Genomic DNA, 27,945 nt, shown 5'->3' with positions numbered 1-27,945 from the left:
AAAGCCGAATTTTTAGGGCCGCGAAATACGAACCTCGATTCGTCGATTGATTCGCACAGCTTTCTGTCCTCAAGTGTCGACAAGTAGGTCGCATCTGTCATAATCTCCCAACACTCGAAGCTAATCGCAAGAAATTACTGGTGGAACCGTTTTTATGGGCAAGTCGCGATTGCTGTTTTCAATTTCGTGGTGAAAATCGCTTTCGATTAATCACCGTCAGCAAAATATCGACGATCAATGTCACTTTAGGCAAAACGCGGCCAAAATAAAAAACGCGCTGCGTCACACTTTACGGCCAATAAAAAGCCACGATTGTTTGTGACAAGTGGTCGGTCACGTGACACGGAGCGTTATGTCGAAAACGATTTTCCTTCGGCGAAAAATCTAATCTACTAGCGAGGAAACCGATCACGTCTTTCGGCGATACTTGCGAAAGCACCTGTGATAGCGATGTTGATTATGTCAGGCCTGACCTTGCCTCGTAATATGTTTAAAACAAATATGTGTTTAAAAAATTACAACCGCAGAAATAACAAAAAATACAAATAGGACGATTTACGGTGTGGCGGCCGGTTCAATTAAAGCAATTGGTCCAATTAGGAGTTGTTTCGGTCGGTCACGAGGACATCTTCGGCTCAGCTCAGCGTTGCCAACATCGATATCGTCGATCTGATTTTATCGCAATACCGGGAAAGAGCAAGAGATACGAGAAACGAGGGTGATAACGTGCTGAATCGTCAACAAAGGAAGGTGGGATGTTGAGCAATGGCGAAAACGTCAATTGAAAAATGGAATGAAACGCGAGAAAAGTTGCATCATTCTTGGAGCGCGTGTTCACTTTTGTAATGTTGGTGCACTTGGTAAATGCGAAAAGTGACAGGTGGAGCGCCACCTGGTGGGGGTTCCGTTTTTGAAAGTCTTAGAGGGCGCCGACGCACTCCGGGCTGTTGGACGGTGAAGCCCCGTCCGGTCCGCCGCCACTGGACTCGGTTCGGAAACGGGCCTCGAACGTCGTTCTTCGACGCACGGCAACCGTCAAAAAGTGACACCAACCGACTGGCTCCTCCGCCTCAAAATGGCATTTTTTTCCTTGGCGGATGCCTCCGCTCCCCGTGCAGAAAGAGAGGGCGAACGCGGCGAAGAGGATGGCCGATTGCAGGAAGCAGGGAAAACCTCCTTCGACCGCAGAAAACCGAAAGCAGTCGGCGTTGGCGGCCTCGAGTTTACGGCTTCGCAGACCCAGAAACCTTAATTGATCGGTGATCGCCGCGCTCGCACGAAGAAGCCGGGGCGGCGGCGATAGTGCCGCCGACGGCCTCTCCGTGGTGCGCGCGTCTGCGCCGCGACCGGCGTGAGCGAGCGCGCCACCTCCTCGCCAGTCCTGCTCTCCTGCTAGCAGGAGTAAGTTCGGCCGCTCTTTACGCGCCTCATCTTCAAGAACGTGCACGAAAAAAACGACAAAACTGCTGGTGCGGCGAGCGCGCAGCGCGGCTGCGCCTCCGCTGTAAATAAAACCAAGCCACGACGCAATTACCGCAAGAACTGTCGTCGTCTGTCGCACGGCGGCGGAATCGTACCTGCGAGGCCGGCCGCGGGGACGGTGCCGCCGCCCTCGCGGGGAAACGCGCCAGCGAAGAACGACCTTCGGCCCGTTTGGCGGACTCCGTCTAAACAGTTATGTAACCAAGTGACATTCTTCGTTTGGAGGTCATCGGGCCAACTACAGCGCGAAACGTCATTCGACGCTCACTCTTCATTATCGCCCAGAGTTGTTACCAACTTTCCAACGAATAAAGCGTAAACAAGATTCCATCGAAAGCGAAAACGCAGTAACGGGTCGGCTCTTCGCCGCAAAAAAAGCGAAAAGCGCACCGGATGGCTCCGACCGAAGGTCGGACACCATCATCACGGGAAAATGGACCAGAGGTGGGCGTGAGTCATCCCGGGTGACGTCACCAGATGAATCTTTAATTCGCACAGACGGGGCCTTTAAGGAGTCCCGCGGCTTCTTCTTGCGCCATTATCGTATTAATACTCTGCGATGACGCAACTGGACGGATTTAAACAGTCCTTAAGGCTGCGCCGCTCTTCGGCAGCTTTTTCGCGATAGACCGTGCCAACGCGGCGGTGACGTCACCCCAACTATTCCCGGGAAATGGAAGATTTTCCGGTGATTAAGTCTTCGTCATGTGCTCGACCATCTGCGTTCCGTCCTCTTGGAAATCCGATCGATCATCCGAGCCGTACCTTCCGACGCGAACGCTCCAACATCCACCACACCCTTCAACACCGAATGGGATTAATGGAATCGTAAAAACTGCTCCTGCGGGCTCGACTCTTCTTCTGGATCAATATGCGCCTGTTACAGTTTTCTGCAATGCCGGATGGTCCGCTGCGTGGACAGGGCCGGCGTCGGCACATTATTTTTAGATTTTTCTATTTATCAACAGTCTCCGCTCGAAATCCGACACAATGGAGGAAGTGCAGCGCTCGCATTTTCCTCCCGAACGACAAGAAAATAAAGCATCCGAGCAAGTTTATGTCACAACTGTCATCTATTATTATATCTATGACAACAGTCGAATCACGGCTACTCCGATTGTCAAAACTGTATCAAAACGAGATGACTGGCCTTATTTTTATCGTTTCAAGGTCAAAAAGTCTGCAAGTCAAACTTTCTGCGGTAACACAGATGCAGATGGGTCTTGCGCAACCAAAGAATCTAGCCGAAAAACTCGTAAATGTTACGATGAAAGTATTGCAAAACAGGTAAATAAATAATTTTGCAGTCTGAAGGCCTTCCAGGTAGCGAACGTCTGGAAAGAGAGGCCCTGTCGCAATTAACCAATCCGCAACAACAACAACGTGTTTACACAAACCACCATTCATCGGGACCGGTCCCCTTTTGCGTCAAAGTCCACAGAAAATTTCCTCGAAGGTGTCGGTTTCTTCCCGAAAGGGGGCGCGTTGCCGTGACATCACCGATAACCAAAGAACACACCGTAAACGAGCAAAACGGATCACATGACCTTTCGGCACCGTCTAATCTGCGGTGTTTGCTCGGGCCGGGTTCGGTGACTCACACTGTATAACGTCAACCCCATCTGGACCGGGCCCAAAGCTGCGAATAGATTTTAATTATGATTGGTGGCAACAATGACCGTTTTCAATTTGTGCGCTAAAAATACCGGCCGTGATTGGCCCATCAGGTATTCACCACCATTGCCAACCCCACACCTGACACTTGCCCGTCGACGGGAACCGTTTGCGCATTATTTATTTGCCCTTTGATCGGGAGTCGACACCGGAAAATAGACAGAACGTTACGCACAAAAGAAAAACAAACCGTCTGGCGGCTATTTTCTTCGGAGGAATATAAATAAATATGGGCGATCGGTTTTGGGTGCGCAACATTGGCAGGGGGTCCGGTGATAGTTCGACGAATACAAAAGAGCGTGAACAGAACAAGAAGTGGCGAGTTCGAGGGGATGGGGTTCGTCCGGAGACTGCGGTGACGTCACCAGGTAATGGTCGTGTTTGTTGAGCGAATTCGACAGATAAGGAACGACGATAATGTCGGAGGTTTCGCGTGGAACTCGATGGCCACGTGAGAGCCTTCTTATTGTTTGTAATGACGGTATTGGAATTACATAAGTCACATACGCGCTGATTACATGTTTACATAAACGAGGCATTTTCATTGAATTTGATTATTCCAAAGGATATAGCCAAGGTCGAGGCAAGCGGAGGAAGACGGCAATTTCTTGGTAGCGGCGTCGAAAAACACGGTGTTATCGATCAAACCCCGTACGCGATCAACCCCTTGACCTTTCGGCGAGAAAGTGAACAACCCCTGACACTTTTGACAGTTGTAGAGGAATGACAGATCAATCGCGTCCGGTGGTAACCATGGCGACATATTGTTTATGTCGCAATGACAGTCGACATGGTTGGGGTTCGTTGTCGTCAACGCGCGGCGGACAGTCCGGATGTCAGGTTAGGATTCTGTGCGAAATAGCCCGGGGCGTCCGAGGCGGACGTCAACGAGCACGTGGCCCGTCCTATAAAAAGCCGAAGAAGAGCAGAAATAGGTCAAAGTTTTTGGCGGCCGAAAGGAGAGCGAGTCGCGGCGAGGAGGAGGCAGGAAGAAGCCCCCCCGGGTTGACGCGCCCCGTTATGTCAGCGCGAGCTACGCAAAGCGCGTACCTGGGTTGGTCCGGGTCCGTCTTCACCTTGGCTGGAAGTACGTCGTGGACTGGTGGTGTTTGCGTATCGATAAGAGCGGCCCAAGGACGCGGCGCGATTAGCGACCGTATGCGAACGTGCGCTGCGGTCGGTCGGGTCCTCGACGTCCGTCGTCAGGTGGCGAAGACGCTCCGACCTTGGTCCGACCTCCGGGAGTCTAAAAACGCGGCGTCCGTGGGCGTCCAGGAATCCGCGCCGGGCACGGAACGTCCGCCGGCCTTCGGCGAAGATGTCGCAATAGAGTTGGCAGACGAGGCGCGCGCCGCCGGAGGATGATGAGGCAGACACATGCACACGGGACACCGCACCGAGGAACACTGCAGATCGGCGTGGAGAGTTCCTCTTCGCTGCTGCTGCGTCAGCTGCCGGGGCGGCCACCGGCGGACCCTCGTGTGCTTCGCCGCACCCTCTGCCTCTCTTTGTCGCGTCGCTTTCGTTGCTAACGGGGAGGGCAATCGATGATGCACGCAGGAGACCATGGTGGCTGGCCCTCCCCGTCTACCACGCTCTACGGATTCCTCCGATGGACATCGATCGACGAAGACCCAGGGTTGTTTGTACGCGACACCGCAGAGGACCGCCTGACCCCGCAGAGGTCAAATTCGAAGATTACCGATGTCCGACCGTCTGGTTAGTCATCTCATCACCGTTAACGAAGGCAATCAGGCCGAAGTACGAGGTTGGACGGGTACTACCTGATACATTTTACACGCTCTCTCTCCGCAATTACTTTGTTGCCGTTTTGCGACGACATGTGCAACCACACCACCCCAAAAACCAACGATCGTCCTACTCGCCGGATTAAACAAGGAAAATGATAACCGCAAATTAACCGTACGGATCGGGTGATAACGATGGGATTAATTTTAGAACGAATTTTTATGTAACTCTACTGTTTCTTGCGTGACTGTACGAAAAATCGCACGGCGCTCTCGCCAGAAACGAAACGATTTTTGCCCACAAAAGAAGCGACTCGACTCGACTCTTTTGGACATTTACCAAAACTCGACGACTGCGAAATCATGGTGTCTCAACGACAGCTTCGAATGAAAGTCTGACCAACCAAACTCTCCATCTATCGCAAAACAATCGATTTCCAATAAACTGGTTAACGTGTCGGTTCGGAAAATATTTCGAAAGTACCTGCACTTCTATGGAAGCTATTTCTGCCGGTGAAGTTTTAACGAATCGAAAGTAAGCAAGTGCGAGGACGTCACCTTGGAGGAGGACCCAAAGTACACGATTACGAGAAATGTTCGTAAAAATTCCTTGAAATCTAAAATTCTCGACCACATAAACACCTCTCCAGGTAGAGAGACCTTCCCGATTTGAAAATTTTGATTTGAGTCCTTCCCAGAAAAAACCTTTTTCTTGATAAAGATTAACACAACGGTACTGGACACCTCACAATAACAGTACTTCAAGAAGTGGCCTGAAAATTAATTTCTTTTTTTTTTTTTTGTTGACAGTCACGTATCGTGGTAATTTGCGACGAAGGTTAATCTTGAGCATCTACTGAACATCGTAAACACTTACTGATAATGAAAGATCTGCAATTTTTGCAAACTTGTAGATGATACTCCACCAATCAATAAAATTTTGATATTTGTCTCCTCTAAGAAAGTCGAAGAATTCTTGGACTTAACCTCCAAGAAAAATTTCTTTGTGCTGCAGTTTCATGAACTACCTATTTCCTCACACACTTATTTTTAGTGATGCAATAGACATCTTGTAGATTTTTTCCAAATGTGTCTATTTGCTTACACACCTGTAATTTTTTCGAATCGTTCTGTTCACTAAACGATGAATCATTTACATAAATTACCAATCGTTTAAAATGTGATTCATTTGTTGAGATTTGATAATTCTCAACGCTAAGTAATATGTTACAGAGATAACTAACTCCTTGGTGCCAGTGCCTCGACAAATACATTGTACTGAGTGAAACAACAATTAGTAGGTACATCCATCAGATGAAAAAATCCAACGTGGTTGACTTTTATTTGTCATCTAGTCCTGAGATCCTCCTTCGGCATGATATCATTCCGGTTTTCAAAATTGAGGTTATGTTATTATTGTTATCAACACAAATAAAATTTCTTTGTAAATATCAAACAAACTGTTAAATAAACGAAATTTTCTAACTCGTGGCAACAACTGTTAGGAATGAAGAGTTCCTTTCAAAATGACATTCAATTTGAACATTTTTATCCTCCCGAATCTGACATTTTCTACAGTTTTCAACAGTCTGCTTTAATTTCATTTACTGTTTGTCTTTTAAAACTATTTAATCAGTATTGTATGCTTTAATTGTTTAATTAATTCGCAAATTGAAAATTTAATCGATTCTTTTGACATTTTGTGTACAGTAATCACTTGGAATGTTTTTATACAAAATGGTGTCTTTATTTATCAAAATAATTACACGTCTAATAAACTGTCATTTAAATTAAAATTAAATAGGAAATGTGTAATGGTTTCGCACGATTGTGCGCAATAAATTCGGCCATTTTATAATTTGAAATGTCATTTTAACTGTATAGACCGTTTTCCTCCGGTGTTTGTCGACGATTTGTGACATTTTTAATGTAGTAGTTGGTTCACAACTTAGCGAAACCGTCCCTGCCATGACCTAGTCTCGGTGCAATTAATTAATCTCGTCGTCAGCATATCAGCTGCGAAATTCTAAAACAGTGACCGCCATTCGACCGATCGAACTGTCATCGGAAAACTGTCATTTTCGGCAAGTGTCAACGCGTCGTGACGTAACGCTCGTACTACAATGTCGCCGTAACAGCGTTACGTCGTCATTAAAGCTGTCATTCGGCGTTGCAGTTGCATAAAGGCGCAGTCCGTCCGCGCGAATCGGAATTTTATCGGCCAATCACGACGGTGTAACGTCTTAATTCGGTCCTAGTCGGAATTTAATTACGCCGTCGTAAAATTTTTACTCGACGTTCGACAATGAAAATATAAATTTAAAAAAAAATCCTTTAGTGCACCCATAAAAAAGACGAACATTAACACAGCATGCCGACCGGCGAATAATATTAAAAATAGAAGGCGAAGATGGGACGCACGTGTTGAAAAAATCGCACCGAATCAAGGACATATTTTTTAACACGACCAAATACCGAACCAAATACAATCCAAGGTCGCAATTGGTCACCGAAAAAAATCGTACGAGCGTGATGGATGAGCCACCGAACTGCACCGACTATTCTTAGAACGGAATAATCGGCGCAGGACCGGTATCAGGACCTTAGCCCCTCGGTGGGCGAGGTGCGTGACGTACGTGGAGGATCGGCGGGACTTTCCGTGAACGCGCAAATACCACTTGTGCACGAGATTTTCCCTTAACAATGATGCAATCATTTATAGTGGTTTTGCGAATCACCCCCTCTGGTGCAGGGTTGCGATCGAGAGATGTGCTGCGCGGTGTGTGGTTATGTTCACATACAGATTCCATTAATCACTGTTAAATTGTTTATATTTAAAGAAATTAATGTGCGTGTGTTTATGATTAACACATATAACAAGTAAATACATTTTGTATATAGGTAACTAGTTATAAAAGAATAATATATTTTGTCCGAGCCGTATTCTTATTGGTTGGCTATTCAAAGTGGCAGTTACGTTCCAAAAGATATGTTAAAGATGCACCATTAAAGGTTTTGTAGTACAGTTTTTGTTCAAGGACAAACAGAAAAAAATTCCAAAAATAAAAGAAATATTAGTTGATGGGTTCTAAAATGTTGAAAATGAAGATAGAATATCTAGATCATACTAGAAGAAATTATGGATGTCTGTGGAAATAAAAATACAGAGTGAGTTTATTGTAACGAGCGTTCAAAAAATATGGTTTGACAGTTTAGGAAGTTACGCTACGCTTTTTTTTAACATACGTTGGTCTGAAGTCAACAAGCTTTAATTCCAAGATCAATATTTATTGTGTGAAGAAATTTAAAAAAAAAAATGGTAAATGATTTTTTTTAATTACAAAAATGTAAATCTATCGATAAATTGTCAGTGTTATTACAACTAACTTCTTAAAACAGCGTTAATGTCTCGAGAAATGCTTATTAAACTAAATAAAAATACAATTAATATACCGAGTGAATGAGAAAATCTTGTGTGGCCGACCAAGTCTGTTACTAAAAATCTAATCACAACAAATTATAATGAAATGTAAGATTTGGACATTTATACAAACTTGAAGGAGATTTTGACTGTCAGTGCCAACTTATTGTATTCAAAATCTCTTGCAGAGACTCTTTTCTTGTCACAAGTCATCACAAACAGATTTAAAAAAAGATACGAAAAATATTTAAAAATTGTTAAAACTGGTTGATTTAAAAGTTATTGACAGGTATAACGGTGGAATTTTTTTAATTTGGATGCCATTGAAATCAGGTATCTCGAAATTTTTCCCATAAAAAGTCCAAAACTTTAAAAACGTGAAAATGCGGATTAGATTCTAAAAATATTTCGATTATGTCAAAGCTTAATCTCTAATGAAGTATTTTTTTAATTGGTACATTCTGTTACAAATTAGCCAAAATTTATTCATCGGAATTTTTGACTTGAAATCTTGTTTCTGTTTTTATTTGCACCAAGTCAAAATAGTATCCGGCTAGAAGGATGCAACATATTTAACTGTTGTTTGTAATTTATTCTTTTAACTATTCCCCATCTTGTAAAAATTGAGGATATTGTTGTTGTTATCAATACAGATAAAATGACTGATTACTGATTTGCATCAAAGTACTACTGCAAATAATATATTACGTAATTACTAAAAAACTTTGAAAACCAGTTGAAAAAAGGCAATATGTATAACAAAGTCGTCTTTATTATAACGGTAGAAAATTACTCGTAATGCTACCTGATCCATATTTTAAAGTTTTTTCTTCACACGAGTCGTAGACGAGTGTGGCGAGTCCATGAGTGAAGAAAAAAATACACTAGTTCCACACAATATTTTTTCCACAACTGTCTGCAATTAGAAAAACAATCAACATTGAAACACAAATCTAAAATTTGACATTTCTAAAGCCAAGATCGCGAGGCAACTTCAGTTGTTTTCAATGCACTCTTATGATTCGTCTATTTCGGTGCTCGCTAGAGTGAAATAATGACACTCTACGGCACTTTTTTTACGCGTGGGATTACAACAGTAGCTGTGCTCGTGTGTGTAAACTTCCCACGTGTAAAAAAGTAAACCTAAATTGCGAACATTCTGTTTATCATTTTGTGAAAATTTAAGTAATCAAAATATCAATAAGGAAAAAAAATCTAATAAGTCGTCCCATTATCTTCTCTCCGGCCAAAAGTGACAGCTGATGGATGGTAAACTGCAATATTTCAAACATCATGTTCAATCCTTTAACAAGTGAAGACTCTGACGACAGTAACCATTTAAATTGGTGGCGAAAACTATTCGGTACGTTTACGTATCGTATTGATTTGTCAATATACCGTTATCGTTATTATTATTTTTATTACGAAGATTATTATGGAGTAAATTAAATAGACGGCACCGGAGACACTGCCACCACCCGTATCGATTTAGGGTGGTTCGTTGCAGCAGTTGGCACCATTTACATGAGTTGCGCGAACCTGTCAGAAATTGAAAATTTGGCGGCGCAGCTCGTTCACAACGTACAAACAAACCAATTTCGCATCGAACGAAAACAATTTTTAATCGGTTTCGGGTCCGGGGTCCCCCCCGTACCGTCGAGGCGGCCCTCGGCCCACTTTCCGCGACTAACAGATAGGTGTTATCTTGTTTGCTGTTTCGAAAGTCGCTCTCGAAGACGTGAAACTCGTCGATTTTTGTGGAGGGCCTCCGTGGAAACTGCCACGGCGTTCTTTAGCTACTTCTTGCGTGTTGGACTAGTGATAAGATAAGGAGTTGGCGAGGCGTCGCCGTCACCTCGCCTCTTTGCCAATGTTGATTTTTTCCACATTGCACAAATTTAATCGCCAGATAACGGCTTTTATTAGCCGGGCCCTGGTATCTTGCGTTATTAGGATCGATTCTTTGTCTGATTTTTGATTGACGCCCGTATCTTATCAATTGAACATAAGCTGCGCTCTTTTTTTCGCGGCCTTGAACGACAATAAGGTTTCGACGATCGCTGTCTACGTGACAAGGTTTATTGTGTGTAATTTTTTGGTCTTTTATAATCAGTCGTAATCAAGTACATATTTCTTGTAGATATGTGCCTAAGATTAGGCGCTTATCTCGAACAAACAGAATAATTAAACACACTTTCAGTGAAAATTGAAAGGATAGATTACAGCTCGGATTTCTTGGAAAAGCTGCCAACCACACCTAGCTTAAGCCATCGTAAGCCATCTTAAGCCCTCTCCTCCTGCCGGACTCGATAAGATCGAGCGCTGCGAATTTTTCCGCAGACCACGAAGGACCGATGGGAAGAAGATTATTACGACGCCTCCGCCCCAGACAACATTTAATAAAACCATCTCCACGCCGCACGAACATCAACGATCCATGAGCCGTTTTAATTAACCGGATCAGTTAAACTGTCATTTTTGTCATCGAACTGACTCGTCATTTTCAACTGTACGAACTGGGAATTTTCGTCACGTGACACGTCTCAAATGAAGAACGAAGAACAAGAAAATTGATGCGCCCACGATCTCCAACTAGACAATGTGTACTAAATAATAAAAGCTCTTCACGCTGTGTGATCTTCAATGGTCCGTGAGGTGTGGAAGAGAGTAGTTTTAGTACAAGGAAGTCATCGGGTACCGTTGATTTTAATGAAGAGGATTGCTTGTTGCAAGAGAGTGACGCAGCAGCGGTGGACTTGTCCATTTAGAAAATGACAGTGGTCATTAGACTTTGACAGAATTGTTAAGTCGTAAAAAACGTAAATCAGACGATCATTTCCTTAAATGATCTCATTGTTCGACAAATATTTTGGCAATTTAATGAGGAAGAAATTGTAATTGCACAACGAACTCGTAGAAAACTGCTTTTTGTTCTACATTAGCGATACACTTTCACAACAGCCGATTCAGGAACGTCCAAAAAGCTAATGCAATAGATAATATAATCGATATTTTTTTAATCCACAAAAATAAGAATATTTAGAAATCCCCTCAAAATATAAGTACGACTTGATTGAATTGAATTGAAAGTTTTTTTTTTCGCTAAAACAGAAAATCATCATTACATGTCTTATCGTTCTTCGAAGGAAATTATTATGTATTATCATCGCCAGGGAATTACTTAAGCGTTCTCACACAAGTTGAATGAGAGATATAGATAACACACCGATCAATTTATTAATAACGTCACGGTTTATTTATGTTTTTAGTACGTACTGCAAAATAACATGTGTCATTCTTTCAAATTGACTTTATAAAATGACAATACATCTTCTACTCTGTCTTATTCTAAGTTTTGAGTAGAGTAAAAGTACTCAAAACTCAAAATAGTCGACCTTATAAGGCACTTATTCAGTATAAAAATTACGGTAACATGGCAGTAGAACAATTAGAAAATGACAACCAAGTGATCTATAAATTTTTATTTTCCAGGTATAAAAATGACAGTAGCATTTATTATTATTATAAAATTGCAATTGATAAAATAAATAAAAGTGATTTTGTTCAGTATTCTACTTCTTCTTTGAAAGTCACACATTCTTTTTAGAAAGACAGCAATTAATTAGAAAATGACCTATTCCAAATAAAAAGCGATATAGATATGAACTAATTTCACAAAATTAGAACGTAAAATTGTTGGCAATCTTTATAAAATGACAGGAGTTTAATGAGCTGCCGACCTGTCATTTTCTAAAAACCTACAATCTTCTAGACCCTCTGACTGGCGTCCGTTACGCAACTCAATGTCAAACTGGCAGCCTTCTAGCTCGCTGTTTGTTTCGTTGCAAACAAGACAACGATGAGAATTGACATTGACTTTGGTCAAGAAATTTGAACAATAGAACATGTATGTCAATCACCAGAAATGATCGCACCGGACAAGCATTCGATCTTGGCCGACGACAACGAGATCTCTCCTGTCGTGGCATAATAAGCGTAATAATACGTTTCGCACCCACCAATTAGCGCAACGGAATAACCATCAATTTAGCAACGACCGCCACGTCATTTCCCTCATTTTCTTTTTCGATTTCCTGAAGGCGTTCGCCATCCCGAGCCGAAGAAGTTCGTTCTTGACGTGGTAAACGCGACGTACCGATGATTAAGAGCGAATTGATGAGGCGACGGCATCCACGTGATCCCCTAATCGGCGATAATTGTTTCTTTGTTACGTGTGAGGCCATCCGAGTATTTAAACCTTTTGTCTTATTAGCTCTTAAATGTGTTAAACGCGCTTTTAACACGGCACGTGTTATGAAATTTATGGTGTTGTTTGCTTGGCGATACGTTATTCATGGCGAGCTCAAGACCATCCTTGAATATTCATGTCGGTGCGATTATGGTGCGGTTAAAGAGTTGAAGAAGTCGAGGCGACAAAAATTCACAATGAACGACATTTTCCATGTGATAAATAATGATGAAAGGCATTTTTGTTTGGCGGGTCTATTGGTTGAGGAAAGATTCGGTCCGACGGGCACGTACGACGGATATGCATTTTAAATTGCTTTAAAATACGGTTTGCACCGGAAAATCCACTAGGATACAGGTTTGGCTCGATTTGAATGGGAAAATCGCACAAGAAGCGACAACTCGACGGGAATGCTTCTGCAAAAATGAAAGACACCAAGCCTGAGCCATAAAGTGCACCTTCACGAATTCAAAATCATATTGTGTTAGACAATGACAGCTTGCGTTCAAATTTTATGACATTTTCAATTCGATTTAATGCTGCCGAGTGTGAAAAACAATTCTAATTGTTATGACGTGTGACGAAAGGGTAAAGAATGATTGCTGTCATTTTCCTTTGATAATTGATTTAAATTGACAGTGACATGGGAGAACCGAAAAGCGCGAGTGAAATGTTCTTACACATTAATAACACATCTTGCTTAACCGAATTATCGCCCGTTCAAATGAAATCCTGGGCTGGGAAGGCGTTGGAGCATGTTGACAGCTAACCTAAAATTTAGAGCCAAAAATCTTTCTTTTTTTTCTTTCTTTGCAATGTTTTACATTAAAATAGGATAACTTAACGATTCCTATTCTCGAAGCAAATATCTAAAGGCACCCTTTGCTGAAAACAAGCATGTCCTGATTAAACATAAACAAATGTCATTCGTGTCAAACGGCGGGAAATTCGAACTTTACACTGTTCTAAACGGATTAATTTTTCCAACGCCTACTCAGCCCAGGATTTCATTTGAACGCACGATATATTGCAATTGCTAAACGAGAAATGGGCAGCTAAAATATATTGTCATTTTATTTTTGTAAATCAATTGTGTGTTACGTGAATTACGTAGTACATAATTCATTGCAATTACCAAATAATAAATTTGACAGTAATTTGTGAACGATATGATAAAAGTATGACATTATTAAAGTATTATTCTTGCTGTGGACAGAATGCTTGTTTTCATAAGGATGTTCTAGTGAAATTCTCAGAAACAAGGAAAAAAATCTATTTCGATAAAATGACAGATTTACGATTGTGATTATTATGAGACGGTAATCCATATTATTACGAGTACTTAATGATTATTCGTTAAAAGAAGGCTCAAACAGCGAAAGACGTTCATTTTCGGTGGCAAAACTGGTTGGTAGAAAATGACAGACTAATTCGGTTAGAAAATGACCCTCTTTTTGTATTAATTTAATTTGGTCGTCGTCGCAACGCAAATATTTCACAGCAGCAACATTTCCAATCCAATTGTTTACTGTCATAAGTCCGTCATTTGTCATATATTCTGATATTTGCGACGTTCTTCTCAGAAGAATGCAGGTGCGTTGTTGGTGAGTAAAAACAACTCTTCGCAAAAATATTTACGATAGCCGAAGAACCTTGCCAAAAAGTACAGCAATTAAGCGTCGTCTAAATTTAAGTCCTCCTAATCCTTTATCGCGTTCTACAATTACATATTGCAACAGAAAATTTGTAGGCGTGACGAAACTCTTCCAAAACGGTGACTAAGAGAATCGATATCGCAATCGCTCAATAATCTTTGCATTCCTTCAAAAGCAATAAACTCCAACAACAATAATAATTGCAGATAAGATTATTCAAGCAGACGAAAGATTAAAATCGTTTCTTGTTTTTCACAAGTCGTTGGTTGTTTTTCGGGCAGGCAATCTTTGAGCAAACAACAAGAAGGATGTGGGATTATCGGAGTGGGCGAGGTCTCCTCAACACTTGCCCGTTCGTCGATAAAGAGAAAAAACAAGCAAACAGTTTTCCGGAAGGGAAATCGTCACTAATAAGCATATCTAAGGAGAGGGGCGCGGATTTCCTTCCTCCGTTGCTGGGACCGCTATCTGTGTACTTATCATTAACAGGGCGGATTAGCAGAAGAGGGAATCCCCGAGGACAATCTAGCGCAGATGACATCTGCTTTGGCGCGAGATAACGCCCGCTATTGAGTTCTCGCAGCGAGATGGCGCTCGCGCCCTGTCAAAACTGTCATTCTCGCCGATCGCCGGAACGTCCTGTAGCGTTTGGCTGTCAACTCGGAAAATATTTATAGAGCTTTTATAGAGCCTATACTTTATTGTTTCTCACTAAAATGATTTAATTTCGGAACGTTGTCCAAACGAATTGGCAGGATTCCCAATCCGTTGTCATATTATTTCCGCGAGTTTCAATTTTTAATGGGTTTTCATTTGTGTTCTTTTTCCTTCGGCGTTGGAAAATCGCGAGCGTTCGCATTCCACGAGGCAGCGCCGTCTGTGCCAGTTTTTAAAATAAAAATCTGCATTCTAACGCTCTGCTGCCAGTTTCGGGACAGATTAGAATATTTAGTAGGAAGCGAGCGAAAGAATTCGTTCCTCCGTTTCGTGCTAATTGTCGACCAAAAGGGAAAAAATGACGTTTTAATTTGACAGGTGTCACTTCTAATTGACAGCTGCTGCTGTGAGTTATGGGAAGTGAGGGCTCCGAGAAACAAGCCAAAAATATTTAACCAAAAGGAGATAAATAGAGAGAGAAATCTACTTTATAGAAGAGCCTCACCTTCATCCCAAATGAGGAGTATTGGACCATAGAGAAAGAAAGCTACACAGATCACAAATGCTAATTATCGGCTGGAGGAGAGAAATGAAGTATTAATTTGACAGGTGTCATTCGTAATTGACAGCTGCTGCTGGGAATTATGAGAAGTGAAGGGGTGTGTCAAGGTCATTGAAGAATTTAAACGGATGTAGAGTGAGTAAAATGCAAGCAAGGGGTGATGAACCATAGAGAAAGAAATCTAGATGGGCTAAAAGTTTAGAAGGAATTTTCGTAAAGTAGTGTGAAATAAGAAAAGCAATGGCTTTAAGAAAACTGTAGAACCCTTCCATCGATCGTCGCATACTAGCTCATCATCAGGAAATAGACAATCTAGACATCTTGCACCATCTATGCAAAATACATTTTTTTAACCACAAGTACCTACCACTTGATGATGATGATGTAGTTGATTATTTTGCTGTCTACATTTAGATATTTACTGACAACGCTAAAATCGTCTCGTAGAAAAACAAAAAGAGATAAAGTGAAATTGTGAAAGAAAACTTATTCTGCAAGAATGTGTTGCAACACAGGATGGGAAGAATCAAACAATAACACGTTTAAAAATCGAAAGTTACAAAACCAACAAAGAGAAAAGAACCAAGAGAAGAAACGTCAGTGTGTTTTGACAGCGTCAAGCGTCAACAGAGCACCAGCGGATAAAAGGTGAACTAACCACTACGCTGGCCCTGTCGAACGAGTCGTTTGACATAGGGGACTGATTTTGGCAGAGATGTCGCAAAAACGCTCTAGGAAAAAAAGAATTGGCGTAAACAAAGCGCAATTTTCTCTCGATTCAGCATGGTACACCTGTATTAGAAATGACAATGGTTTGTTCGCGATAAAACGATCAGCCGTGTAATAACACGAAACAAAGACCTGGCGCCTAATTGCTTGTATTTGTGAGATTACAGGTACAAAGGCGTTCGAATCGTGCGCCTCGAACACGTACACCTCTTATCGCCTTTGTCCTCCTTTTCGCCACCACCACCAGCGCAAAGTACACCACGGCACGAAGAAGTAATAACGGGGGGAGTGGCGTCGCGCGCTAATCCAGCAAGGGGCGACGAGCCCTCCTCGGAGCGCCGTCCGCATCGAGCCATTGAATTATAGAACTCTTCGCGGTAACGATTTTTCCTCCCTTCCTGTCCGAGAGTGGAGGAAGACCCGCGAAGCGAATTTGTGTTGTGACGAAACACAAAACCGGTGCCGACTTCCTGGTGTTGGTGCGATGGGGACGGATCGATCGAACGGGGAGGGCGTCGAGGTGCTCCAACAACGTCCGGGGAAGAGCAGGGCGACCGAAAGGCGAAAGAAAACACAGGTGTTGGACGGGTAATTTGTTAGAGGGGATGGCACGGTGCCAACACACCAAGCGTTGTTTGGATCCGGACGATTTTAAGGTCATTCACAAACGGATTTAGAGGCTTGTATAAACGGGTCTTGCAGGAATTCTAGGACGGCGGCGGCGGCGCTCTTCTTCGCGAAATGTTATCGAGGGTCAAGTTAAAAGCGAACCGTAACTTTTCCTCCATCGTAAATAATCGAGACTAGGCAAGCAACGGCGAAACAAACTTGCTTCGGAGATTGATTCGCACGAAGCTGTCGCTACTAAAGTGGGTCAGCAATAGAGAATTCTTATTTTTGCTCCGGTCGTTCTGCTAACAATAGGTAATTCTTCAGTTGAAGTAAACAAATAAATTGCGGAATGTTGTGAAAAACTGAAGTCACTTCGCAAATTGATTCCTACGAATTTTTGAACCGTCAAATTGAAAGTGGAGCGCGGAAAGGGTTTAATAAAAAAGAAGTTGACATCGGGAGTTTATTTTTGTTACAGTGGTACACATTTGTAAACTTCTTTTCACAGTTATGTCCATTTGCAAAGAAATTATTTCCTGTTATAATTTTTGCATGTTCCACTAAAAAACTACTTTGTTTGTCATTATATTTTTAACTTGTAAATAAAATAAAATTTGGAATCTGGTGAGTCGCAAAATACTAAACCGGTATGGTGGAGTAGGAGAAACTAATTTTATTTCTTAGATTAATTCACGCTAGTCTAATTGTCAAATATATCCAAATATATTTTGGAATCAACAAGAAGTAAGAATTTAAAAGATATTAAAGTATGTAATGAAATATTAAACTCGTTTCGAGGATTGATTCATTGAGTTTTGAGCAATTGTGTGTACTTTCTGAGTCAACTAATTTGGGAACTAATCGGTAATGAAAAATTGACGTCATTTCTCAGATTGTTTCGTACCAACATAGCCGTCCTCCGACCAAACATATTTTGGAAGTTAATAGGTATCGGCAAATTAAAGCTATTTCGCAAGTTGATTCGTACAGATTTAACTGTCATCAGGGCGTATTCTGTAACTGCTCTCCGCTAAATTTGTTGTCATAGCAATGACCAATCAGGGCTTGAAATTTTAAATTTTAAACCACGCTGAAATTTTAAATTTTAAAGCACACGCTAAAATTTTAACGCCCCTTTAAAAATTACAGAATACCCCTATAATCTGTAGAAATTAAGATGATTTCTAGAAATTGCCACTAGAGATAACGTTTTTACAATAAGAACAAACTGATTTGTTGTGGTTGGAATTGAATTTGTAAGAACTTTTTTCTTTGTTGAAATTTCGTTAACTCAACCATCTGAGGTAATCTCCGAGTCGTATTCGTCGCATCAGCGGAACTTCCGAATAATTTTGATGACAGAGTAGCAACAACATCTGTCTTTTCTCACGGTTCGTCTTGTCGTGTCATTTTTTGTGAAACTAGAATCAATTTGATGTTGCATGTTTCGTGTGTGTTGACTTTTTTGAAATTTCCTGAATATTTTATAATTTATAGATTACACACACGTTTCGATATGTATCTTCTGCAGAAGAAATTACTTTGAATCCACCTGCGAAATCGTCTGTTTTTTATAAAATAAAAAACAACCAACAGATCCAGAATCGACTGCAAAATGACGCGAGAACTGTCAAAATGACAGGTTTTAACATAGACATTGACAAAAACAGTTTTTTTTATGGTAGGCTGCAACTGATACGACAATTTCTGCAGCTTCGTTGTTTCCCCGTTGGCGCTGCAGACCAAACCATCAGTCTGACAGGACTCATTTTCCAACCCCTTCTCAAAGACGGAACGAACTGAAAGAATTTCGTCGACTTGACACTTTACCAAAAACAATTCCGTTGGACGATACCAAGTTTCGTGTTCCTTCTCCAGATAACCGCGATTGTCTTCGAGACGTAACATTTACTGCTGCATTAACAAAACGTCTTTGCGTGATCGATAAGTACGTGTCTTTCGGTGGGCCGAGAAATTATTAATAAAAACCGTTAAATTGACTATTCATTGCGAATTAAACAGGACATTTTTTTCATGTTTGATGATGTTAATAAAATTCACAAGCGAACAGGCGCGATTCGCTTTTTTTATCATCTCGATCGCGGAAAACACAAACTGACTCGTAGATTGGTTCGTGCGGTTATTAGCCTTAAACCCAGATAAATCCAAATCCGTGGAACATGCTGATCGCCTCTTTGAACTCTTATCAAACCGATTAACTAAATGAAACCGTTTCCGCATTTTTCTCTCAGTTGAAAAGTGACAGTTGCCACCACGATCTACAGAACTAGAACTCTTCAAATTGTCCTGCAACTTTGCTTTGAACACGCTTAATAGTGTCAAGGTTAAGTGATTCACTTGTTGATGAGCAATCACACGAAACAATTTTTTTTAAATCTATATCCAGATATCTTGTTGCGACAAATTTCGATAAATGCTTGATCGAGTGAAGTACAAGAGTATCTGCGATATAGCTGGCACTCAAGGGAAACCGTACCAACACCAGTTTCGGTGGTACTAGATCGTCTGTTGTTTTTTGACAGTCCTGCCAGCATTTCTGTCATCGTCACGAAGAGTGACAATCTGGATATCTTAATTCTATGGTCGCTACGAAAGGGGAGTGTGACGTTGTGAGGTCTCAATTACTGTCTGTTTCGCTGTGTCTCTATCTCTAAACGACTAGATTGCCCTCTATCAATAATTCAGAGAACAATAACGAAAATCTTTGGACAACCACAATGTCGATTAACAAACGTAGATGATTTCCCTCTCATAAAGAAACAATTTATTCGGCGAATTTGTCCGATTACGGTATGTCATTAACGATAAGATAACTGCAATAATGCAATCTTTGTACACAAGTTCAAAATTGGGAGTCCGTAGGTCGTTGACTCCATTTTGATTATGTCAGTTTGCCAACTGTCATTTTGCCAACTGTCACATATCAAAAAGGAAACAAAAGAAAAAACACTCAAAAACTATCACTCTGACGCGAGTCCAGACAAGATTGTGTTTAATACTGACGTGTCACTTAAGATCTGTCAATTTCGCTTATCCGTCATTTCCGATGTCATTACTCCCGATGGTGCACGCACCGAACGTGCATTTACTGCGTCCGTTGCGGTATCGATCTGTCATTCGGGAAGTGTCACTTTCGATAGAAACGTGGCTGACACAATGACACACAAATTTCGATGGACGTCCGTCTGGCGGCGCTCCGAGCTCGTTACCGAATAACGAAGAAAAAGTGCGGTTTATGCACGACACCGTTTTGTTAAAATGAAAGTGTCATGAGATTCCGTTGTGGTTCCATCGGGACATCCTCGGTAACTGATACAGCAAAAGTGCTAAATAATGTAATAACAGAAGAAAAAATGTGGGAGCGCGAGCTGAGCGCGTTGTTTGTCGTGTGGGTGGTTCCCCTGCGGTCTCTGCGGCGCGCTGGGACAAAGGATTTAGTTATTAATTGGGGAAATAATCTGCGAGTGGGTAAAGTGAAATTCGAAACGTCAAAAATTGGAAAATATATTTGCGAGTAGCTACAAATTTAATTTGTGCAACGACTCTTTTGACACAGTAATGTGTAGTAATATTAATGGTAATGACAAAAAAAAAGAAGAAATGAAAAGTTATTTCCCAGACTGATTCGTTCGAACTGTCATAATAAAGAACAGTAGTGCCAACCGTGGTGGATGTAACAAAATCCATGGGAAATGTGTTTTCACTTTGTTGTATTTAGCTCAGCTAAGACACATTTGTGTTGAAAAATGTCTCAAGCTCGGATCAAATCATTGCTTGTCATTATTTTTTTAACTTGTACTGAAATGCTAAACTCGTGTCACGGATTGATTCATACTAACGTGACTTTTTTAAGTTGCTACAAATTAATTTAGCAATTTGATTAGCACTGAAAGACTGATGTTACTTCGCAGATTGATTCACACGAATTTAATAGTCATTAGTTGTGATATGACAAAATGGTGGAAATAAGTTTTTATTGTGCTCAGTGATGATACATTTGTGTTAAAATTGTGTCACGCTGAGACCGAACTTGATATTATTTTTACTGTACGTGAGTACGAGAAACAAATTTCCTTTCTTAGATTAATTCACATCAGCCTAATTGTCATATAAACAAATATATTTTGAGATCAGCGAGAAACAAGATATTAAAGTCATTTCGCAAATTGATTCGTATAAATGTATTTGTCATAAACTACCAAAGCGAAAATTTGTCAATATGCCAACAAGTTAACAATAATTTTAACACGTTTGTAAACTTGTTTTGACAATTATGTCCATTCGAGAGGAAATTATTTGCTCTTATAATGTTTATACATATATTCCACTAGAAAACGAATTTGCTTGTCATTATTTTTTTAACCTGTAAATAAAATAAAATTTGGAATCTAGTAGGTAAGTAATGAAATATGTAGTAAACTTGGTCTTGGATTGATTCATACTATCGTGACTTTTTTAACTTGTGGCAAATTAATTTAGGAAGTGAAGGTGGTAGTGAAAAACTGATGTTATGTCGCAGATTGATTCACACGAACATAATGGTCAATACTCGTGATTTGTTATATAAAAAAGCAGTGGAAGTAAATTTTTATTTTACTCAGTGTGAAATAAAAATCCAGTGTTGCCAAACTTGCTTACAGAAAAAAATAATATTTTCGAGAATAGAGAAGATGGAATTTTTCTCATTACTCTTATGCAAATTTTTGAACACTCTGTAACTGTGTGACAACCAAGCATAACTGATTCTAATTAAAAAAATGACAGATGACAGATTTACTAGGCAGTGGTGTAGGTGGTGATCTGTACACACCTACACCACTGTCCAGTAAATCAGTGGTCTGTAATTTGTTTAATTCGAAAGGATTAACTTTCTTTGCCTTTGCACCCTCGTGCAATTCTTGCCCTCGCTGCGCCGATGCAACGACCGCTCGCTGGGACCCTCCGAGAGCAAGGAAAAACTGTGAAAAAGAATCGTTTTTTTGGCGGCGGCGCTTCTCTTCAGATTTTAATAGTCGCTGATGTTTTCTTAATGTTTTATTCGGGCCCGCGCCGCGCTTAGTTAAAGTCTCGTAAATTATTAGCAACTTGTTGATTGTAGTGAACAGCTCGTTGGGGTGAAACTTTGACGACGCATTAAAAGCATAATTTCATCCAATTATCCTCGGCCTATTTCGCCCAATTGAATATCGATTCGATTGGCGCGGGGGGCGGCGAACCAACAACAAAAACAACCAAAAGGACAAATCGTATTTGCGTTCGTTTCGGTTTGCGACTGACTTCTTCTTCTCCGCGATTTTTCTTGGGCATCTTTGCTACCGTTCGGGGCGTGCTGTGCAAATATTTGTCGAAAAATTGTTTGCCGTGCACGTCCTCCCTGATAAGGTGGCGGAGTCGGATGAAGTGCGCAATTCTGGTAACCCCAGAAGTTTCCTAACCTGCCCATATAAGGTGTAAATTCGCTGCAAATTCGTCGGCCACCTTTGGACCGTCCCATCCCGCGATTAGACAATGCGGAAGATCGCAGATAAGACGATTTATTTTGTAATCGCGATCGGCGAAAGTTGCTCCATGCGGTTCTGTTTGAATGGCTCAAGTTTGTGACAAATTGGCGCGCTTGATTTATGATGACTCCCGACTATTGCACAATCCTGATAAAAACTGTGGCCTCCGCCAATTTACACTTTTTCTTGGATGATTAACTCCTCTTGTTGGCGCAAGTGAAATTAATAAAGAGCCAGAGTTCCAACAACTCCACTATCATTTTCATTTGTTCAGGATGGTTCACAAGCAGGAACAACGATTTTCCTTGGAGTGAATGACATTCTTCTTTTACATGACCGGCGATAAGAAGCCAACCGATCGATACAATTTCCAGCGTGTGTTAATCTACAATGATAGATAAAATAGGACACAAGTCTTCAATGACACAAGTATCATCCAAAAAATCGTGAAGTACAGATAACTTTGTACTGAATGAGACAATTTGCGAGGAAAGTTTGAAATAAAAAATGCGTGGCGTTGAAATCATTTTAATTTATCTTGCATTTGAAGCTTTGTCTTTAATAACCACACAAAAAAATATTATTGCGATTTTATTACATATTTTACGTTTTTGACATTTGACGCTTTGACAGATTTGTCCTGGTAGACTAGGTCCACTGATAGGATCTCGTTTTTTAAATATCCTTAGATAACAAAATCCCCAAACCACAACATTAAAATATTAACAAAGTATCATAGATTGTGTTGGTAATATCTTCAAACATTCGCGCCGCTGATTCTCATTGGTTGTTATGAAACCCAGGCGAAAAATAAATTATATGACATTTCAAATTTGACGTTGTTAGTGCTGATTTGCTAGATTTGCGATTTTTCATCTTTAGAGCTTTGTTTTTCGTTTCTCTGGTTTTAAAAGTTATTAGTTTTAATCGTGTTGATTTTTTTGAATTTGTGAAGTGAGTGCGTGCCTCAAGAATCTACCATAATGAACACTTTAAGTGACATTACAAACATCGAAAATGATACAGAGGTAATTTTTGTTCATGCATTAAATAATCTCTTGTTTGTGTTTAGCCATTTCCGAAAAAAAAACTGGATATTTTAATTTCGAAAATGTATTGTGGGTTGCATTTTTAATTCCGTCGGGCACATTATCACTCGTGAATAAAACGTAATATATTACTCCTACTATACTGAAGTTTTCTTTCGTCTTTACAAAGTGCAAACATGCAGAATAATAATAAAACATCACGTGTAAACCTACTCTTTCCATTTTTTAAAATTTCGCGCCGGATCTATTTGTTGTAGCGTAGAGTGAACATTTTTAGTAACATTTATGTCAAGTGGACAGAGTTTACTAGGGTGATTGTAAAATGTTGTGACTGTTTTCTATAGGTTGGTAACACCTTTGAAATATTGCTTTGGCAATGGTGATGTTTATATCAAACCAGTGGCGTGCACGAGTCGTTCTGACGTTTATTACTATTTTTTTAAAGTTTTGTTTATTACGATGGCGTATTTCCGAAGCGGTTTAATTAATAAACATGGTTACTGGGAATATTCGGGAGAATCGGTGTATCTCGTTTTGTATCCAGAAGAACAAGTGGAATATAGTGTTTTCACACAGAATTGTGGAACGCTTTTTCAATACTGCCAGTGTAAAGCTATAGGCAAATGTACCGAACGTGCTGCAGTTGCTGCACCAGATGTTGTGGATAAATGTTAACCCAATTGTTCAATAAAATCCACACATTTCCCTTCGTCTTTTATCCCAACAAACAGCTAGATCTGAAGTAACAATTACGGTTTTTCCTTCGCTTCCAGAAATTGATTTCCTTCATTTTAGAGCGTTCCTGCGAATCCTCAAGAAAAATTCATATTTACACCCTCACAAATATTCCTATGTTCAACATCCCCTACGGTCTGATTTTTAACAGTTTACTTAATAATGATATGCAAGATTTTTTTTGTGATGAAGCCTGGTTTCACCTGTCTGGTTTCGTTAACTCTCAAAATTATAGAACTTGGTCAGCATATACTCCTCACAATATTCTTGAGGTGCCATTGCATACAATTAAAATTAGTGCTTGTGTTGCGATGTCCCGAAGGCTCCATCTCTTTTAATGAAAGTCTCACCGCTCAAAGATACTAAAGACTAATTCTTAAACCACTTATAAATCAATTGGATGATGTGGAACTAACTAATAGCTATTTCCAACAAGATTCAACTATTGCTCACACGGCACGAACAGCAATTAATTGTTTAGAGGTGTTTCCCGGGACTGTGGCCAAGCTGATCACCTGACTTGCAACTGCAACAAATTATTGAAGATGGCGCAACAATATTTTTAATCATTTAAATTTAATTGAGTGTTGTTTGCAGCAAGATGGATTAAGAATTAATTCGACGAATTCACGTTTTCACGTCCCCCTTCCAAGTGCGTACGCCTATGTGTATTGTCAAACATGAAATTGTTATCAGAATGACCAACATTTGCATTGGCAACGTATGAAAAAACGTCACAAACTTTTATAACCATTTGGTATTATTCTGTGCACTTATTAATCACATATTTGCATGAAATTAAATTTCTACAGTGTATTTACAAAAAAGAAAGAAAATTTTACTTGTGCTCGTGATAAAAGTATGCTTTTACTATTACGATTAACTGTTGTTTGCTATAAATGTATCGACGACCAAGAATCTCACTAATAGGGAGAAAAGTCAAAGACTAAGTACATATACAGGGTGTCTCAAAATTCGCGAATTCCGAATTCAGAGCGTGGTAGGGAAGGACCCAGTGGAGCTCGAAAACTACTTAGAAAAAAAAATACTATTCTAGCTACGTTGCCGTTCCATTTTTTGAAAAATTACAAAGTTTTAAGATTTTTTTACTCCAAAGTAAAGCTATTCTTCAAAAAACTGTTTTACGTTATTATTTTCCACAATCGCGCTTCAAAGAGTGCATATTCAGACCAATGTATCTTTGTGGGGGGAGTCCCGATTTTTTTTTTATTTCCATATTTGGACTACTGAATTTGGAATTCGCGAATTTTGAGACACCCTGTATAATGTGTTGTTTGCTTAATGTTGAAAAATAATATGTACTTTAAATACTCGGTAATGATAAACTTCAATGACAAAAAAACAAAAAATTATCAACAATCAAGAACCTGTTTCTATTATTATTTCTATGTGCTTCATCATTCCGTTTGGATTTTTATTTCCTAATTTAATAATTCATGTTAATTTCTGTGATTTTTCATCTTTTTCTCTGTTTTTGACATACAAAGAAAAATCTTCACCAACCAATAACATCACAAGCTTTTATAGTGACTTGTTACACTTACAAAATCTTGCTGCTTCGCAGTTACTCTTGCGTAAAAAATAAATAATCTTGAGACTTAAATTACGTAAAAATTGAACAAACACCTGTTTTCACTTAAAGATTTGTGATTCCGATTGGAAAATTCACACTTTTTCTTTTTTGGATGCGGTGATAACAATTCGTCATTTTTAAGACTCCCACGTGACGATTTTTTAACTTTCTCGCTAAATAAATATGTACAGTCGTTGACCAAAACAAAATCATTTCTATCACTCGTATGTTTTTTTTTGCACTGCCTTTGTATAAAGCGTGTTATTTTCGTCCCCCAAAAGGGGGAGTGAAGTTGCACTTATAGTCTCTCGGGAGTAAAAGCACAGCGCCCTAAGTTAATTTATTTATAGAGTGATTGTGACGTCGACCTAAATAACAACAACGTAATGTGTGAACAAGAAAATTAAAAGTACCCTTGAAGAACACAATATAAAATGTTCAAAAGAACAGTAAATACCAATATGCATTTCATATTTACATATTATGTTATATTGCACCAACTTATATTGTATAATGTCACGTTGAAAGTTACAGGCAATTCACCCATGTTATGATGTCCTGAATCCTTTTGTCCAAAATGTTTTTTTGTGCAAAAATTGCGCACCCCACGGGACTGAAGTGCCTTTTCATGCTTAGTGTAATTATTATTGCTTCGCTCACTCGTGCAATCAACTTACTTTATGCACTTTGGTCCCTTGTTAATTTATTCTTTTCGTATTCTTAAAATTAATGCAAGTAATTAACATAGATGACCTCGTCTGCGCTACAAGAACAGTAATTATTAAATCAATAGGTGAGTATTAAGGTAGTAATAAGAATATAAAAAGAAAAACATGTTAAAATTAATTTAAATAAAATTAATTGATATTGAAAAAAATAAGATGGAATTTTTTAAGATATCCTGAAAGTTGGCGTTGAAGAGTCGATCGTGAACGCACCACGGATTACAGATCACGGATCAGCTGTTTAAATCTAACCTCACTTTTTGGTTCCAGGAAGAAGAGGACACCCTCATCTAGTGTGATCGATTTTGTGCGTGGAATTTTCGGTGGGGCCCAAAGAGCGCGAGTCTCCACCAAGTCCAAGAATAACTCCATCTCCTTGGTAACGAGATCGGCAACGACCCAGCCGAACCTGGGCAGAATCTCCGGCACGAATCTGCAACTCGCTGACGGTTCCGCTTAATCGCACCGATTACCATCCACAACCAGCGACAAACAGGCATAAAATTATCGTAATGAGACAACAATGACCCGCCTATTCCTCGGCCGCAAGAAAAACCGTCCGCTGTCGAAGAAGGTGGATGACTCCGATCCGCCGCCGTCCCGCATTGCGGACGATATCCGGCCCTCAGCAGGACAGGAAAGAACGGCCGCCCCTCGCCTCGCCCCTCGGCGCCTCCACCTCCTGGGGATGACGCAGGTGGCGGAGCCGGGCTCCGCGAGGGCAGCAACACACGCCGAAGACCAAACGCGCGCGATCAATACCCAAGTCTGCCACCAACATCAACGCAGCTGGCCGGGCCGCTCTCCCTTCTTCCTCTTCGTCGGCGGCAACAGAGGAGCGCTCCTTTTCCGTTCGGGACGCTGACGCGCCCTCTTCAAACGAGAACGCCGACAATTTGGGAAAATTGCCATTTTGGCGCCTTTTTTAGCGTTAAAGTCACTCAAAATTTTGCAAAGGGGAGGCTCGTCACCTTCGTAATTGACCCAACGACAAGAGGTGGAACGCGTAGCTTCAACCACTATCTAGGCATTGGTGGATGGCCACGATCAATACATAGTTACTTTCTTACCATTGTCTCGTTTTGCTTCTGCCTCATAATGATGATGACGTTGTTATCACACCCGATAGACAAATGTCCAAACCAGAGCTGTTTTAGTTTTCAAACAACAAACCAGTTCAAACTTTTTTTTTTTCATTTTAAAAATTAAAAATAACATCCAACAACAACGATAAGAAGTTTTTTTTCACTTTCTTCGTCACTCCGGCACACCAGCGTTTCACCAAAACACGTTTAAATTTACCACGACTGTCCCCCCTATCGTGACAAGATATTTATGAAATCTTATCATTATCAAGTACAAGCGAAGCAAAAATACGAGGGTCGCTTGAAAACTTCCCGACCACACATACTATGTATTAATGTCATTGCTCACCAAAATTGAGTGGTGTAATTTGCGTTTTTGGGGACAGACCTGTCAAAGTGTCAAATTAATATCAAAAACGTCAATTTTTATATAAAACTCAACGCCA

General features: G+C 40.5%; 1 protein-coding gene and 1 long non-coding RNA gene across 5 annotated transcripts in view; one reads left to right on the top strand and one right to left on the bottom strand.

Annotated features, from left to right (window-relative positions):
• The window catches only part of LOC138132168 (zinc finger protein Xfin-like), a 43,230-nt gene that overhangs the window by 7,924 nt on the left and 7,361 nt on the right, over nucleotides 1–27,945 (bottom strand). For 2 of the 4 annotated variants that reach the window (XM_069049568.1, XM_069049572.1), the window contains exon 1: nucleotides 34–3,003. The exons of 1 other annotated variant lie outside the window; for it this stretch is intronic. In XM_069049568.1, the coding sequence (XP_068905669.1) occupies nucleotides 34–94 (61 nt within the window). In that variant the 5' untranslated portion in view covers nucleotides 95–3,003. Of the gene's footprint in view, nucleotides 1–33; nucleotides 3,004–4,206; nucleotides 5,755–27,945 lie in introns of those variants that run through there. One more of the 4 variants, XM_069049569.1, reaches the window with a different exon arrangement.
• On the top strand, nucleotides 3,004–27,651 carry LOC138132169 (uncharacterized). The gene is made up of 2 exons (XR_011160005.1): nucleotides 3,004–3,524; nucleotides 26,685–27,651. It is a non-coding gene; the product is annotated as an uncharacterized lncRNA (long non-coding RNA).

The sequence above is a fragment of the Tenebrio molitor genome, chromosome 5, assembly GCF_963966145.1.
Source record: "Tenebrio molitor chromosome 5, icTenMoli1.1, whole genome shotgun sequence".
Classification (NCBI taxonomy): Eukaryota; Metazoa; Arthropoda; class Insecta; order Coleoptera; family Tenebrionidae; genus Tenebrio; species Tenebrio molitor.
Note: the sequence above shows the minus strand (reverse complement) of the source record. Positions and strands in the feature narration are given on the sequence as shown.